Source organism: Antechinus flavipes, chromosome 1 (assembly GCF_016432865.1).
Source record: "Antechinus flavipes isolate AdamAnt ecotype Samford, QLD, Australia chromosome 1, AdamAnt_v2, whole genome shotgun sequence".
Taxonomy (NCBI): Eukaryota; Metazoa; Chordata; class Mammalia; order Dasyuromorphia; family Dasyuridae; genus Antechinus; species Antechinus flavipes.
In genome coordinates this window covers 576,365,802-576,383,571 of record NC_067398.1, presented here as the reverse complement: position 1 = coordinate 576,383,571, position 17,770 = coordinate 576,365,802, and the positions used below count along the sequence as shown (strand labels likewise).

The following is a 17,770-nucleotide window of genomic DNA, read 5'->3' as shown; positions in this document are numbered from 1 at the left end:
GATAGCTGGATCAAAAGATATGCAGAGTTTGATAGCCCTTTGAATATAGTTCCAAACTGCTCTCCAGAATATTTTCCCACATCCCCTCCAACATTCATCATTATCTTTTCCTGTTATTATTGTCAATCTGAGGGGTGTGAGGGGGTACCTCAGAGTTGTGGTTATTTGCATTTCTCTTATCAATAGTGATTTAGAGAAATTTTTTTCAGATAACTATAGATGGCTTTAATTTTCTATCTGAAAATTATATCTTTTGAATATTTATCAATTGGGGAATAACTTATATTCTTATAAATTTGACTCTGTTCTCTCTATATTTTAGCAATAAGGCCTTTATCAGACACACTGACTGCAAAATGTTTTCTCCAGCTTTCTGCTTCTTCTTCTAAACTTGCCTGCATTGGTTTTTTTTATGCAAAAATTTTGATATGATCAAAATGATCTATTTTGCATTTCATAATGTTCTATAGTTCTTCTGGCCATAAATTCCTCTCTCTGCCTGGTAAGTTATCCCTTGTTTTCTCAGTTTGCTATTCTTTATTTTTAAATCATAAAGCCAATTCAGTCTTAGTAGAGAATGTGAGACGTTAATCGATGCCTAGTTTATGCCATACTATTTTCCTGTATTGCAAGCAATTTTTGTCAGATATTGAATTCTTATCCCAAAAGTTGGAGTCTTTGGGTTTGCTATAGTAATCTAGTAATGGAAATTTAATAAATATGACATTGAATTTATATATTAATCTAGGTGATATTGTTTATGCTAATGTTCCAAATATTAATAATTTCCCCCAGTTACTTAAATCATTAAAAATTTAATTTGTTAGGTGGATTTCATATATATATAATGTTCATATATATATATATATATATGTATGTATATATGTGTATGTATGTATGTATCCATACCAATATCTTTAGATAATTCTCCATTTTTCTCTGAAGAATTATTTATTTTTGTATCTTCCTAATCTTTTCATCTCTCCTATGTTGATGTGTAGGACATCATTTTAAGGAATTGTATCAATTCTTTCTTTGAACTCTTTGAAACAGGATCTCCCACTGCTTAGGGTACATGCTAGAGTATAGCTCTATATTCTTTTCCTCTGTTTGAAATGCTGCATAAAATGATTACATCCCACCAAGGTTTACTGAATGAAATAACTTTTTAACTGGTCTCTGTATCCAGTATCTTTCCCCTATAATCTATTTTCTACAAAGCTCCCAAATTTATACTATTAAAGCACAGGGCTGACCATGTCATTTTTATGAACTTTTGGTGACTCTCAAATGACTATCTTTAGGATAAAACACATACTCCTCTCTTTAACATTCAAATCCCTTTGCAATCTCATTCTGGCACATTTTCCAGCTTGATTGAACATTATTACCCATCACATAACAACATTAGTGTTGGAGCCAAACTGGCCTACTAGCCTTCTCTGTCAGAAAATATCCTTTTCTATCTTTGCCTTTGCACAGGCTGCTCCTGGTTCCTGGAATCCTTTCCCTATTGTGCTATATTCTATTTTGGAAACTTAGCTCAAGCATATCTTCACTGAGACCTTTCTTGATTTCTTCAATTCTTGGTGGTCTTCCCCTTCTCATCCACTGTGGTGATTTGTACTTAACCAGATTCTGACCTGATTCTCTCAAATCACCATATTGTTAATAGGTTGGGTTCCCAGAGCTGGCTGATATCACTACCCCTTCAGGTTTCCAGGGGTACCTCTGAGCTATTGCGGATGACTTCTTAATACTATTAACTCCATTCCCCATTCTGATATTTCCGTCACCCCCAGCTTCCACTGCAAGACAGTACTCTTCAAACTCTTCGAACTTTTTCAGTGAATCTATGTTTATGGGATTACCTTATCTACTAGTCTAATGACAGAATCTGTCATTACTTAGAAATATTTTTTTAAAAGGCTATCCTGGCTTAACCCAATGATTTACCTAGCTTAGCATCAAATAGGGCATATGGAAGGATGTTTTGTTTGTGATGTCACCTAAAAAAGTTAAGAACACATTTCAGACATTAGTAGACAGTCCATCCCTTATTTATTGAATTCATTTAAAATCCTTTTAAAAATAAATTATATTTAAAGTGGTTTTTTGGCTATTGAATTTCATAAATTACTGTTCAGTGCTATTAAGTTGCTTTTTTAATTGCCCCAAACCTTTCTCTTTCAGGCCCCTGGGGGTGGCCCTGAATGTAGTTTCTTGGGTTTTGAAAGATATGGGCTCTCTCTCTCTCTCTCTCTTTCTGTCTCTCTCTCTCTCTCTCTCAATATAGATAGATAGATAGATAGATAGATAGATAGATTTAGATGAAATTATATTAAATATTTCTAAATATTTCCATCATGTCTCATTTTAACATTTAGCTTTATATTTTAGTCTAGTAGAAGTACTCACTCAGGAGTTACCCAGGAGTGGTAGTAATACATTGAAGCATTAGTAGTCATCCAATTAACACCTCAATGATTATTAATTTATTTGATTGGTTTCTAATCTACCAACTAACTAAGGATGAAAAGATAAGAAAAATAATAATTACAATAGTTTTCTTTACAAATATTAATTGATCCCTGGATTTCCTTCTGTATCCTAATGTCTTATCCCAGAGAGCCATCCCTTACAACAACAATAACAAAATTCAAAAAAGAAAAAATAATTCATCAAAATCTATGAACACATAGAAAAAATATGACTTTTATATGCAATATTTTCTGCCCAGTTTATTTCAATTCATTTCATTATATTTATTGCTTCTTGCTACAGAGTAAAATTTCATTGTGTTACTATATCACAATTTGTTTACCCTTTGCTTATCTAACTGGGGGAAATCTACTTTGTTTCTAATTCTTTGATACTTCTTCAGAAGTGCTACTACAGATATTTGTGTGTATGCAGAAATTTTCTTTTTTAAAATTACCTTCTTGGGGATATATGCCTAGCAGTGTAATTTCTGAATCAAAAATTATGGGATTTAAAAAATATATGTGTGTGTGTGTGTGTGTGTGTGTGTGTATGTGTGTCTGCCTTCTTTATTTCCTACTTTCCACTCCGATTTTGCTCAAGCCAACATATCTTCAGAGAAAGAAAAATAAAACCTGTTATAAACAGGCAAAACAAATCCCCAAATTGCTAAGTCCTATTCACACATGTAAATATGTCTATGTATATATAGATACACACACATAAATATGTGTGTGTGTGTGTGTGTGTGTGTGTTAATTTGTACTCTGAATCAATACATAACTTCTCTGTCAGGAGGTGGATAAATTTACACCATGAATCCTGTAGAATTCTGATTGATAATTACAATGATCAGAGCTCTTAAGTCTTCCAAAATTATTTGTCTTTACAATATTGTTGTCATATAATTTTTTCTCTGGGGGGGTGTTTCTCCCTCCTATTTCATTCAATATCAAATCATACAAATCTTCCTGAGTTTTTCTGAAATCATTCCATTCTTCTTTTCCTACAACAAAATAGTTATTTTTATCACATCCATAACTTGTTCAGCCATACCCCAATTGACAGGTACGCCCAAAGTTTCTGATGCTTTGTTACCAAGAAAAAAACTGATATGTGTGTGTGTATAATTTTAATTTATGCATTCTTTCCCTCTCTCTAGATCTCTTTTATGAATAGACCTACTGATGTTTACTGAGTCAAAGTTTATATACAATTTAAAAGATCTGGGGCCATAATTGCAAATTGCTTTCTCTAAATAGCTGGACTAGTTAACAGCTCCACCAAGAGCACAAAATATACCTATTCCTCAAAGCCCTTCCAATATTTAGCATTCCCTCCCTATCTTTTCTTTTGCCAACTTTTGCCAATTTAGCTTTTATTATCCTCTCTATTTCTTATTTGATTATGAAATTTTCCTCTCTCTATAGGTCTAACAAAAAATGTCTTTCTTGTTCCTCCAAATTATGATGTTACTTTCTTTGTTTAAATTACATACTTATTTGGAATTTATCTTGGTATACAGTGTGAGATGTTGCTCTATACCTAGTTTCTAACAGACTACTTTCCAGTTTTTCAAAGTTTTTGTTGAATATTGAGTTTTACTTTTAATAATTGGGATCTTTGTGTTTATTAAACTGTATTGATTTGCTTCTGTATATTGTGTACCTATCTTGTTCCCCTGATTAATTTCTCTTATTTCTTAATTAGTAGCAAATCTTTTTTTATGATTATGGCTTTGGTATGTGAAATCTGATACTGAGAAACCCTTCCTTCCATTTCCCCTCATTATTTTTCTGGAGAATCTTAACCATTTTTTTATAGATAAATTTTATTATATATTTTCTAGCTCTAAAATAGAATAATTTGGTGATGTGATTGGTATAACATTGAATAAATTCATTTAGACTGAATTGTAAATTTTATAATATTGGCTTGGCCTATGCAGAAGCAATAACTTTCTCCATTTAATTAGATGTCTTTGTTTCTATAAAGAACATTTTTTAGTTCTGTTTATAAAATTCCTATAGGCACATCTTGATAAGTAGAATTCTTTCTATAATTATTTTAAATGGAATTTTTCTTTTTCTTCCTGATAAATATTTTTGCTAATATACATAAACACTGATGATTTATGTGTTAATTTTATTTCCTATAACTTTAATGAAGTTGATTGTTCAACTAACTTGTAAGCTATAAAACTGACATAGAGAGGGCCTGAACTAGATTAAAATTAAATTGACAAGGTTGGAGCCAAGAGGCCAGGAAATTGCCAGAGCTCTCTCCAGTTTTCTCAGAAACAACCTTAAATTAAGCTTATGAACAGATTCTGAAGTGACAGAACCTACAAAAAGATGAAGTAAAACAATTTTCCAACTTGGGATAGCTTGGAAGGACTTCAAGAAAGATCAGTTTCATTTGGATGAAAGGAGAGCACAGCCTAGTACAGCAGTGTGTGGGCAAGTTAGTGAGAGGATCTTAACTACAGCAACTGAGACCCCTTGGTCCTAGCTCAGTATGATAGTAGCACAGCTAATCAGTGGTGGAACCTTCAGTCCCAGCACAGAAGTCAAATTGCTAGACTCAGAAACTAGGTTACCTTCTTTCTTCCCCATAATCCTGTATCTTCCCATTTGTCATGTAATCTTTTTTTACAGTATCCATGTCCTCCCTCATTACTTAATGTTAGTTGTTCTAAGATGCTCTAATTTCACTTCTACTGATTTAGAATGCTTTCCATGAAAACTCAGCATTCTCAAAGGAAGTAGAATTTCTGTGTACCATTATCCCCTTCCCAATTAATTCCTTTATAAGGATCTCTTTTGCTATTATAGACTTAACATATCATTTTTGTGCCATGGGAGGTTTACTCAGTGAAAGTTCTTCACTCCTTTCATTCCGTTTTGTTAATACATGTTTTTATTCCTCACATCTTTTCTGGTAGCCCTTCTTATTGCTAAGAGACTAGAGGAGGTACTTTCCTTAAATCATTCATATGTACACTTCATAAATCACAAATTTTTCTCTATCCCCTACATTTCCAGTCTAATTTATGCCCATGGAATAGTGTGTCGCCTGTAAAAGAGTTCTGTGTCCTTTATATGTCAAGTTTAATTCTTCACTATCATGATGTTTAATTCTTTAAATTCTTATTTTATATTTATTTGCTTATGTACTTTAAAAAAATCTCTTAATAATCTCTTTATTTTCAATCCAATCTTTACTTGCTAGTTATACTTATTCAACTTTTGATTCTGTTGTTTGGGAGTATTTGCAAATTGAATCAGTAAATCACCTTTTAAAATTTTAAACATTTTAAAATTACTTAATACGTTCTTACTGCTAAGTACTAGGACTACAAAGACACTTTAAAAATAAATAAATCCATGATCTCAACAGGCTCACAATCCAGGGGACTAATTTGGCAGAATAATTTGTTCATGCTTTTTTTTTTTTTTTCCCTTGTAAGAATGCTTCTAATGTTTCTTTATTATTGAACCTGTTTTAATTGATGCTTTGGTGTAAGTTTGTTTTATATATCTTTTCAGGTTGCATCTCAAGCTCCTTTGCTTTTTACAATCCATTATTTTCTTCATTATTCCATTATTTTCTTCAATTTCCATTTCATACGGAGTAGTCTTTTATTGGGGTAGCTAGGTGTGACAGTGGATAGATTTTAAGGCCTGGAGTCAGGAAGACTCATATTTAGAAGCTTAAAGCTAACCTCATACACTTAATAGCTATGTGACTCTATCACTTAATTCTGTTAGGCTCACTTCCCCATTTCTAAAATAAGATAGAGGAGGAAATGACAAATCACTCTAGTATCTTTATTAGGAAAACCCCAGGTGGGGTCAAGAAGACTTGAACATGATTGAAAGAACTGATCAATAGCAACAGTTTTGTGTTATCCGATTCATTTATATTTGAAGTTATTTTCCTACGGAGGATTTTTTTGTTTTGCTTCTTTGTCATTAGAACTATTAAACATAATTACCATGAAGCATTTTCCACTCATCTCCAAGCTGTGGTTTCTTTTATTTAGTACTTTGTTTTTTGTATTCAGAAAGCCTTGGAAGTTTTCGTCTATCATTTCCTAAATTTGGGCTACTTGACTTTTTCTACTCATGATTTCTTTTCACTTGAGGAATTTTTATGCAACCTTGGATATATAAGTATAAAAATCAATACAATTCAATACAATACTCAAACATTTACTGATAATATATCATAACTTTGTGACTACCACATTCATTTGCATGACCCCATCCCATATAGCATTATGAGCCACAATTTAAGAAGCTTTGTCCAAAATTATGGTATTTAAATTGTTTTGATTTTTTTTTCATGATGTTCTGGGAGATATAGGATCCTTAAGTTATGTGTGCAACCTTCCTTTGATATCAATTTTTTTTTTTTGCTCGTGTTGTAATCTTGTATTCCTTCTGTTACTGCCTTTTATGTTTCTTTCTCTGGATTGTTCTTTACTGAAGTGTATTTGTATTCCAAAATAATTGTTCTCTCCATTTGCCACCATGGTTCAAGTTTGTCAGTTCTAGATATTTTTTTAAACTCTTCTCATTTTTTAAAGTGTTCCAAATGTTCTTTTATGCTTCCATGCTCTCCTGGGTTCTGTATTACATCAGAAATTGTTTTACATTTCTTTGTCTTTTTTTTAAAATTTTTATTTAATAATTACTTTATATTGACAGAATCCATGCCAGGGTAATTTTTTTACAACATTATCCCTTGCACTCATTTCTGTTCCGATTTTTCCCCTCCCTCCCTCCATCCCCTCCCCTAGATGGCAAGCAGTTTTATATATGTTAGATATGTTGCAGTATATCCTATATACAATATATGTTTGCAGAACTGAACAGTTCTCTTGTTGCACAGGGAGAATTGGATTCAGAAGGTAAAAATAACCCGGGAAGAAAAACAAAAATGCAGATAGTTCACATTCGTTCCCCAGTGTTCTTTCTTTGGGTGTAGTTGCTTCTGTCCATCATTTATCAATTGAAACTCAGTTAGGTCTCTTTGTCAAAGAAATCCACTTCCATCAAAATATGTCCTCATACAATATCATTGTCGAAGTGTATAATGATCTTCTGGTTCTGCTCATTTCACTTAGCATCAGTTCATGTAAGGCTCACCAGTCCTCTCTGTATTCATCCTGCTGGTCATTTCTTACAGAACAATAATATTCCATAACATTCATATACCACAATTTACCCAGCCATTCTCCAATTGATGGGCATCCATTCATTTTCCAGTTTCTAGCCACTACAAACAGGGCTGCTACAAACATTTTGGCACATACAGGTCCCTTTCCCTTCTTTAGTATTTCTTTGGGATATAAGCCCAATAGAAACACTGCTGGATCAAAGGGTATGCACAATTTGATAACTTTTTGGGCATAATTCCAGATTGCTCTCCAGAATGGTTGGATTCGTTCACAGCTCCACCAACAATGCATTAGTGTCCCAGTTTTCCCGCATCCCCTCCAACATTCATCATTATTTTTTCCTGTCATCTTAGCCAATCTGACAGGTGTGTAGTGGTATCTCAGAGTTGTCTTAATTTGCATTTCTCTGATCAATAATGATTTGGAACACTCTTTCATATGAGTGGTAATAGTTTCAATTTCATCCTCTGAAAATTGTCTGTTCATATCCTTTGACCATTTATCAATTGGAGAATGGCTTGATTTCTTATAAATTTGAGTCAGTTCTCTATATATTTTGGAAATGAGGCCTTTATCAGAACCTTTAACTGTGAAGATGTTTTCCTAGTTTGTTGCTTTCCTTCTAATCTTGTTTGCATTAGTTTTATTTGTACAAAGGCTTTTTAATTTGATGTAATCAAAATTTTCTATTTTGTGATCAGTAATGGTCTCTAGTTCATCTTTGGGCACAAATTTCTTTCTCCTCCACAAGTCTGAGAGATAAACTATCCTATCTTCCTCTAATTTATTTATAATCTCGTTCTTTATGCCTAGGTCCTGGACCCATTTTGATCTTATCTTGGTATATGGTGTTAAGTGTGGATCCATGCCTAATTTCTGCCATACTAATTTCCAATTATCCCAGCAGTTTTTATCAAATAATGAATTCTTATCCCAGAAGTTAGGGTCTTTGGGTTTGTCAAACACTAGATTGCTATAGTTGACTATTCTGTCTTGTAAACCTCACCTTTTCCACTGATCCACTAATCTATTTCTTAGCCAATACCAAATGGTTTTGGTGACTGCTGCTTTATAATATAATTTTAGATCAGGTACAGCTAGGCCACCTTCATTTGATTTTTTTTTCATTAATTCCCTTGAGATTCTCGACTTTTTATTGTTCCATATGAATTTTGTTGTTATTTTTTCTAGATCATTAAAATATTTTCTTGGAAGTCTGATCGGCATAGCACTAAATAAATAGATTAGTGTAGGGAGTATTGTCATCTTTATTATGTTCGCTCGGCCGATCCAAGAGCACTTAATATTTTTCCAATTATTTAAGTCTAACTTTATTTGTGTGGAGACTTTTTTATAATTTTGCTCATATAATTCCTGACTTTCCTTTGGTAGATAGATTCCCAAATATTTTATGGTATCAACATTTATTCTGAATGGAATTTCTCTTTGTATCTCTTGCTGTTGGGTTTTGTTGGTGATGTATAAAAATGCTGAGGATTTATGGGGATTTATTTTGTAGCCAGCTACTTTGCTAAAATTATGAATTATTTCTAATAGCTTTTTAGTAGAATCTCTGGGGTTCTCTAGGTATACCATCATATCATCTGCAAAGAGTGATAGTTTGGTCATTTCTTTGTCTTATAATAATTATTTAAAAATATTTGCAATATTTTTATTTTTTATTTGTAATATTTTTAACCTTTAATTCTGTTAAGGCACAATACTTGCAATTCATATAAATATATTGCACTGATCAGGGAAGTTGGGAACTATCATGTCATATACATTTATGTGTGTGTAAGTGTGTGTATCCATATCCATACATACATATGTGTATATACGTATTCATATATATATATATACACATGAGAAATCTAATAAATCTCAAAGCATGTTAGAAATATTAGTTATTATCATTTTCTTACTGTAATTTCGATACTTCAGAATTGTCGTACTTATTATTTTGATGTTGTTGTATGAAAGAATGAGGTTGAAAATAACTAAAATATCATTGGTTTTTTGAGTTCTAGTTTCTCCATGTGGGAATGTGTATAGAGGAAATTTCCCAATTTGTCTCCTAAAATGTTTATTTGATTTTTCTTTTCCTTTATTTTATTAGAGCTACCAAACACTCTTAGAGTTTCAGTGATCATTACATAATCTTTTTTTCTGATTCTAGTTATTTTAGTATTATCTTTTTTTAGTTTTGTGCTAGAATTTTTCTGTTCTACAATATTCATTGCAGTAGGCAGTTCTATCCACATGGTTATTTCTACTGATTTTTATTCATATTCCCTCACTTTTAACTTTAATTTTTAAATATTTATGTGTCATCCTTTCACATGCTATTTTTTTTTTCTGGATTGTTTAGTGTGTATTGAGTTGAATGCAGCAAGCCCTCTAATTGTATTTTCAAAGAATCAGTACCTAAATCCCAAGATATTAGTGATCACAAAGGGTGTGGGAAAGATTTTTCATTAATTTTTAATATTTTAAAAACTGTAAGTACATTGCTATTTTATTTTGAAATATAACTTACTTTATATTTCACAGAATATTGATTCCTCACTTCAGCACTTATTTTGATCCTTGTTGATACAAGAAAGAGAAATAACTATTAAGATTACTATCTTTATACTATTGACTTGTGTTAATTTTTAATATACTTTGACCTGAATTTCAATATATACATTAAATATATACATTTGACTTCTATATTTTTTCTAGAAGCAGGAAACTTTAAATTTGTTTAGTCATTCTTTCTGATTATCTGCATATTACAAGAAAAAGAAATGAAAAACATGCTTAAAATGTGTACATTTTACAGTGTTGTGTTCAGACACCACACATTATTGATGTTTTCTTTCTTGAAAGAATCTATACATATATACATCTATGCATATATATATTTCTTGAAAACCTATATTATGTTTTTGTAATAGTTAAAGTTAATAAAATATTAATTTACAATAATATTTTTTTTTACTTTAAAAACATAGGAGATTGGCTATTTAAAAATATTTTAACATAGCAAAAATGAACTCACTGAACTGTTTTAAGCATCCCATATTAGTATTTAAGCAATTATTATTTATAAAGATTACTGATTTGTTTTTAAAATCTATAATTTTTACATCCCAAACCATTCTTACAAAAAAACCCATCAGTAATAAATATTAGTTCTTAATAATCCATATTTTAGTGTAATTTGGGTTCCTAGGAAGTTACTTCCTCAGGGAATGCTATATTTTTTACAAGGGAGGGTGATGAGCCACAGTCCCTAGAGAATTAAATTGTGAAAACAATCTTGGTTTTGTACATACTAATATAGATCTGTTATTCCCTTTCCGCTTCTATCACAACACATTTTAAATTGTGGCTGATCTTTTATGCAAATAGCTGTCTTATTAGACATTGTGGCTGTATGTGCTAATGTCTCCGTGGGTTTCTTGGTAGTTTGCTATCCAATCATCAAAGCATTTGAAATGAGTGATGATTACCACATAGCTTTGAAGAACAAAGAAAAGTCACAACATTTTACAGGTTCTAGATATCTGATGCACTGACAGTTTGAACTACATAGATAAACAGGGGGATTTCTTTGGCTCATTTAAAATAGCCTTCAGTGATTTTCTTTTTCATAAAAAGAAAATAATTTTGTTTATGCCTCTGATTTAGTACCCATAATAAAAATATAGCTTTTTACTATTAACAATTTTTTCAATAACAATAGCAATATTTATCACATTTTATGTCCTTATTTTGTTTGTTCCTCAAATTATATTTTAAATTTGGATTTTGAAAATGATATGTAAACTTGTCTACATAAGGATATGGAAATTTGGAGAAAACTGCTTTTAAAAACTTTATAAAAACAAAAAAAAATCCTCAATCTTATTTATTTCTATTTTCAATTATCATCTTAGTATGTATCTATATATTACTATTATATTTCAAATAGATTTGAAAGATGAGGTACCCTTAAAATTAAAAAAAAAAGTATATATTAAGAAAACTGAAGTATAGGACTTCATTGTCAATGTTGTACCAGAGGAACACAAACTTTGACATGCCTTACAAAATTGCAGTCTTCAAAAAGCAAGCCCTGTGATAGATTTTATCTGCTATTTTAAAACCAAGAGTAGTTATGTCCAAACAAGATCATTACCAGAAGATTGGTTGTCAGATTCTATCTTCCTTCCTTGCTTGCTTTCTTTATTTTTATTTTTTCCTTCTTTCTTTTTTCTTCTTCCTTCCTCCCTCCCTCCTTCCTTCTTTTTCTTCCTTCTTTCTTTTCCATTTCTTTCTTTCTATCTTTCTGTATTTCTTTCTTTCTCTCTTTCCTTCCTTCCTTTCTTTCTTTTCTATTTTCCTTTCTTTCTTTCTTCTTCTTCTTCTTCTTCTTCTTTTTTTTTTTTGGCCATAACTGATTTTAGAAACTGACTGCTGACATGGAGAAGTTATATTTACAGAAATTAAATAAAAGGTATTTTGAAGTGTTTGAAATAAGAATAATGATAATTAACATTTATAATGTTCTTTAAAGTTTATAAAGTCTCTACATAATTTTTTGAGTATCATAGTAACCCTAGGCAGATATGATTTTTATATCCACTTTACAGTTGAGGAATCTGAGACTAAGAGATAATAAGCAAATTGCTAAGTAATTAAATGAGGCTTGTTAGACTCCCCTGTCATTGTCTCCTATTTAGTATATCATATAAACTGTCTATCAGTGGCAAAAAGTCAAAATAATTTTAGATATTATGGCAGCCAGTTAGCATAATAGGAGAGCACTGGACCAGAAGTCAGAAAAATCTAAGTTCAAATCATGCCTCAGACAATTAATAGATGTATGACCCTTATCTAAAAAGTTATCTGGGGTAGTAAATGGCAAGCCTAGTATCTTTGTATTTTACCAAGGAAATTCCATATGGGATCCTGACGTGTCAGACAAGAATAAAACAACTGAATGTAATCAATTGCTTGAAAAGATATCCCATAAAATTTATTTCTTTTCATATGTGATTTATTTTTATTTTAATATTTTGTGATCTGTTTTTCTTTCTTTTGAATAGAATAGATTTTGGAGACCCAAGATGGGTAGAAAGGATGCTTCCACTTTAAAACTTCCCGTTGATCAATATAGAAAGCAAATTGGTAAGTAATATAATTTTCTTTGATTCTTGAGTAAATGTGGGAAACTATCAATTGGTACTTACCTGATCTATGATTGAAAAACTCACTTTCCTTTCTCTTTTTCCTTATGATTTGGATTTTCCAAAGTGAAAGCTCTCTTCCTTGCTAACTTTCATCTACAGCGATATCAGCCTACCTATCTCAAAATCTTGTACAATTGATATCTGTTCTATTATGTCCTTTCAAGCAAATGTTACCCAATTTCTCTTCATCTTAGACTCTTCCTTTCAAACTGCTACTGTGACTTAATTTCAGAAAAAATGCATCCCTGGCTACCCTCTCCACTACTGGATGTTTTGATATTTCATGTAGTCAGGCTGAGGAGTAGACATACATCTTGCTTCATTACTTTCTCAATGCTACCATTACTCAGATACTTCTGTTGAAGCCAGAATCATCCCTATATAATCCCATCCATATGCTTTTAGCAATTATCTCCTATTGCCCAGGTCACTCACTTTTCTTTCTTCATAAATTTAGGACCTGTCTCCCACATTCTCTCTTTTTTTTTTCTCTCCAAATACTTCCATCTTTTTCAACTGAGGAGACCAGCTAGAATCCTTAGAAACCTCTACACTGAAAAAGAATGAGGGTGATAGGCTTACAAGATAGATTAGAAGAGGAAAAGGAACCAGTGAAGAATACACAGGAATAGATAGAAAAGTCAGAAGAGAACTTAGAGAAATGAGAATATCCAAGAGAAGAGGATGCTTTAGTCTTAAAGAAAAGCTTTGAAAGTTGATAATAAGAGCGATGAATAAAGAAAAGGTTTCTTGAGGATGAGTAATCTATGGGCATTTTTGTAAGCAGGAATGGATCATTCAGCAGACAGAGATGAAAATTATTGTGAGAAGATCATAGAGGAGAAATTCTGTTGGAAAAAAGATAGCATGGGATCTCTTATATATGCTGAAGAACAGAAGGGCCAGTTTTGCTGGACTTATAAGTTCAGTAAAAGGAATAATGTATGATGACACTTGAAAGATAAAAGTTGGAGCCCTGCTAGAAAGGACAACAAATGCCAAAAAAGAACCACTGGAATTTATTGAAGAAGAGAGTGACTTGGCCAGAAATCCTTAAGATAAATCAATTTAATAGATATGTGGATAGAGAATTTGAGTTGGGGGCAGGACTTGAAACAGGAAGGTCAGTTAGTTATAAGACTATTGTAAGTATTCCAGGTGAGAGGTGTTTGAACTCCACTAAAATGGTGGATGTGTAGGAAGGGTTTGTATAGCAGGAATGTGCTGGAGCCAGTTCAACCAGTTAGGAAAAGCCAATTGTTAAATTTTTAGTATGAGTGCTTAAATCCCTTAAGTCAGCAAATGTTACATATTAGGGCTTGAGTTTTTATTTTGTTGATTATCTAGATCTAAGAAAATGATGGAAAAAATGTTAATAATGCAAATTAAATTTAAAAATGGGTCGTGCACATTGTTTTAAAAACCATTTGCCACCATACCGTTGGGTGTGATAAATGTGGAGAAAGACATAGCAAGATTTGGCAAATGATTGCATATGTGGGATTAGAGAAAGTGAGGAATCAGGAACAACACTGAGGTTACCATCATTTGAGATTTAGGATCACGAATGTGCTTTCAATAGAAATAGAGAAGTTCAGAAAAGGAAAGGATTTGGGAGGAAACATGATGATTTCTGTGTTTTACTTTTTATGTGCAGGTTCTTTTTTTGCTATTCGCTCATTTTCCCAACTTAATTCTTGATTTTAAACTTTATGTTAAATGTGGGTTCTCTTCCTAGAGTGAGGCACTGTCCCAAACTCGAGGCTTTTTAAAATTTCTGTCTTCCAATAGCAATTCTGATAGAATTTGAACAGAGTTTTATGTGGAATATATATATATATGATATACTGTTTGAAATGACCATTAGTTATTTTAATGATATGGGCCAAAAATTAATAAAGAGATTCTGCTGAATACATAAAGATCTAAAAATCATCTATGTCTGGATTATAAGAAATTAAGAGACTTACCTTTGATGAGATCACAGATCTATTGAAGTTACTTATTTTATCTTCTATAATTGCATTTCCCCATGTTTGAATAAGGAACATATTTATTATCCATAATTAAGAAGTATACAGTTGGGGGTGGAACCAAGATGGCAGAGGTGATACACATTTCTCTCTGAACTTCTTTACAACCCTTACAATAATTATGAAATCCAGCTTCTGAATTAGGTCTGGACAGGCAGAACTCACAAATAATGGGAGTGCAACAAATTATCAGTAAAAATAATTTCAAAGACCACCAAGAAAAAAGGTGTCTTTCAATTGGAAATGGGAGGGAGGCAGCCAGGGCAACCAGTGTAAATGCTAGTGCACACAGTGTAGAGTCCCATGGCAGAGAATTTATGGAAAGAAACAGACCAGAAAAGATCTGTTTCAATCAGAAATGGGAGAGAGGCAGGGAAACACAAACAGCTGACCACAAACACCAGCACAGACAGAATAGAGCCCCAGGGCATTGCTGACTCCACCTGGCAGACCCAGCACTAGCAGTGAAACAGCACTGACCCAGCACAGCTGCAGTGGCTTGGAAAACCTCTCCCTCTCTAAAGGCAGACTTTAGCTTAATTTTTAAAAAATGAGTAAAAAAGTAAAGTGAACTCAAACAATTGACAGCTTATATGGAGAAAGAGAAGAACAGATTTCAAACCCTGAGGAGATTAAAGGCAGATTGTCTCCATATGTCTCCAAAAGGTGATATAATCTTGTCCTCATCACACGAGGCTCTCCTAGAAGAACCTGGAAAGGATTTTAAAAGAATGCTAGAAGAAAAATGGGGAAAGGAAAAGAAAGCTTTGCAAGAAAGTTTGGAAAAGGCAACACAAAATAAACATAGTGAAATGGAAAAAAAAAACATATAACCCATTAAAAGATAGAATTGATAAACTGAAAAAAGAAAGCTACTCCCAAAAAAACAGAATTTGTAAAACAGAAAAAGAAAATAACTTTTTAAAAATACAGAATTTGTGAAATGGAAAAAGAAAATAACTCCTTAAAAAACAGAATTTGTGAAATGGGAAAAAAATTCCATAGAACAAAATAACTCATTCAAAAATTCAATTGGACAAATACAAAAAGAAGTAAATGTATATATATAAATAAATGAAGAAAATAATGCTAAAATTCAGAATTGAACAAATGGAAAAGAATGACTCAATAAGACAATAAGAACCAATCAAACAAAAAAAAAAGAAAAAAGAAAGAAAAAATAGGAAAAATATAAAATACCTAATGGGGAAAGCAATTGACCTGGAAAAGAGATCTAGGAGAAACAATTTGAGGATTATTGGACCTCCCAAAATACATGATGAAAAAAGAGCCTAGACACTATCTTTCATGAAATCATCAAAGAAAACAGCCTGGATATCATAGAAACAGAAGGTAAAATAACCATTGAAAAAATTAATCGAACACCTCCTGAAAGAAACACCAAAACTTAAACTCCAAGTAATATCGTGGCTAAATTTGAGAACTGTCAGACCAAGGAAAAAAGTATTACAAGTAGCCAGAAAGAAACAATTCAAATACTGAGAAGCCACAATCAGGATTACTCAAAACCTAGAAGCTTCTACTTTAAAGGATCAAAGGTCCTGGAATCTGATATTTCACAAGGAGAAGGATCTTGGAATGCAGCCAAGAATAAATTACCCTGCTAACCTAATTATTTTCTTTCAGGGAAAAAGATGGACATTCAATGAGACTGGTCAATTCCATGTATTTTTGATGAAAAGACCAGAGCTAAACAAAGAATTTGATCTCCAAATATAGAAATCAAGAAAAGCACAAAAAGATTAAAAGAAAAAAAAAAAAACCTCTTGAGAACTGTATTTCTGTTATGGGTATATATTGAAAATATATGTATAATCTAATTTTACTGTTATAATAAAAAAAGAAACTAGAAATGGAAAGGGGATTGTAACAGAAAAAAAGGGGGGGAGTGAAGGTAGAATGAGGGAAATTACATCTCAGGAAGAGGCAAAAAAAACATATTATAACTGAGGGAAAGAAGGGAAGGTGACGAATATTGTATGAATCTTACTCTCCTCAGATTTTGCTCACAGAATGAATATTAGATATATTTGGTTTCACCTAGAAACATCTCTCATTTTATAGAAAAATAGGAGGGGAAAGGGGAAGAGGAAAGGAGTAGGCTAAATAGAAGGGAAAAGAGAAATATCAGGGAAAGGTATAAGAAAGGGGGAAGGTCTCTAAAGGGGGAGGACTGCTTGAGGCAAGTAGTGCTCATAAATAAAATACTGGGGAGGGGGGAAAGGGGAAAAGGAAAGAGAAAAGTATAATTTGAGGTTAATAAGATGGCAGGAAATACAAAATTAGTAGTTTTAACTGTAAATGTGAATGGGGTGAACTCTCCCATAAAAGGTAAGGGATAGCAGACTGGATTAAAAGCCAGAATCCTACAATATGTTGTATACAAGAAACACATTTAAAGCAAAGTGATACATACAGAATAAAAGTAAAAGGGTGGAGTAGACTCTATTATGCTTCAGGTGAAGTATTAAAAAACAGGGATAGCCATCCTCATCTCAGATCAAACAAAAGCAAAACTTGATCTGATTAAAGGAGATAAGGAAGGAAACTATATCTTGCTCAAGGGTACCACAGCTAATGAAGCAATGTCAATATTAAACATATATGCACCAAGTGGTGTAAGATCTAAATTCCTAAAGGAGAAGTTAAGAGAGTTGCAAAAAGAAATAGATAGCAAAATTATAATAGTGGGAGATCTCAACCTTGCATTCTCAGAAATAAATAAATCAAATCACAAAATAAATAAGAAAGAAGTTAAAGAAGTAAATAGAATGCTAGAAAAACTAGGTGTGACAGATCTTTGGAAAAAACTAATGGAGACAGGAAGA

At 32.2% G+C, this 17,770-nt stretch overlaps 1 protein-coding gene across 1 annotated transcript in view; it reads left to right on the top strand.

The window, feature by feature from the left end:
- Nucleotides 1–17,770, top strand: part of TRIQK (triple QxxK/R motif containing) — a 145,266-nt gene that overhangs the window by 40,921 nt on the left and 86,575 nt on the right. The window contains exon 2 of the mRNA XM_051970845.1: nt 12,745–12,826. Coding sequence (XP_051826805.1) covers nt 12,766–12,826 — 61 coding nt within the window. The 5' untranslated portion in view covers nt 12,745–12,765. The remainder of the gene's footprint in view (nt 1–12,744; nt 12,827–17,770) is intronic.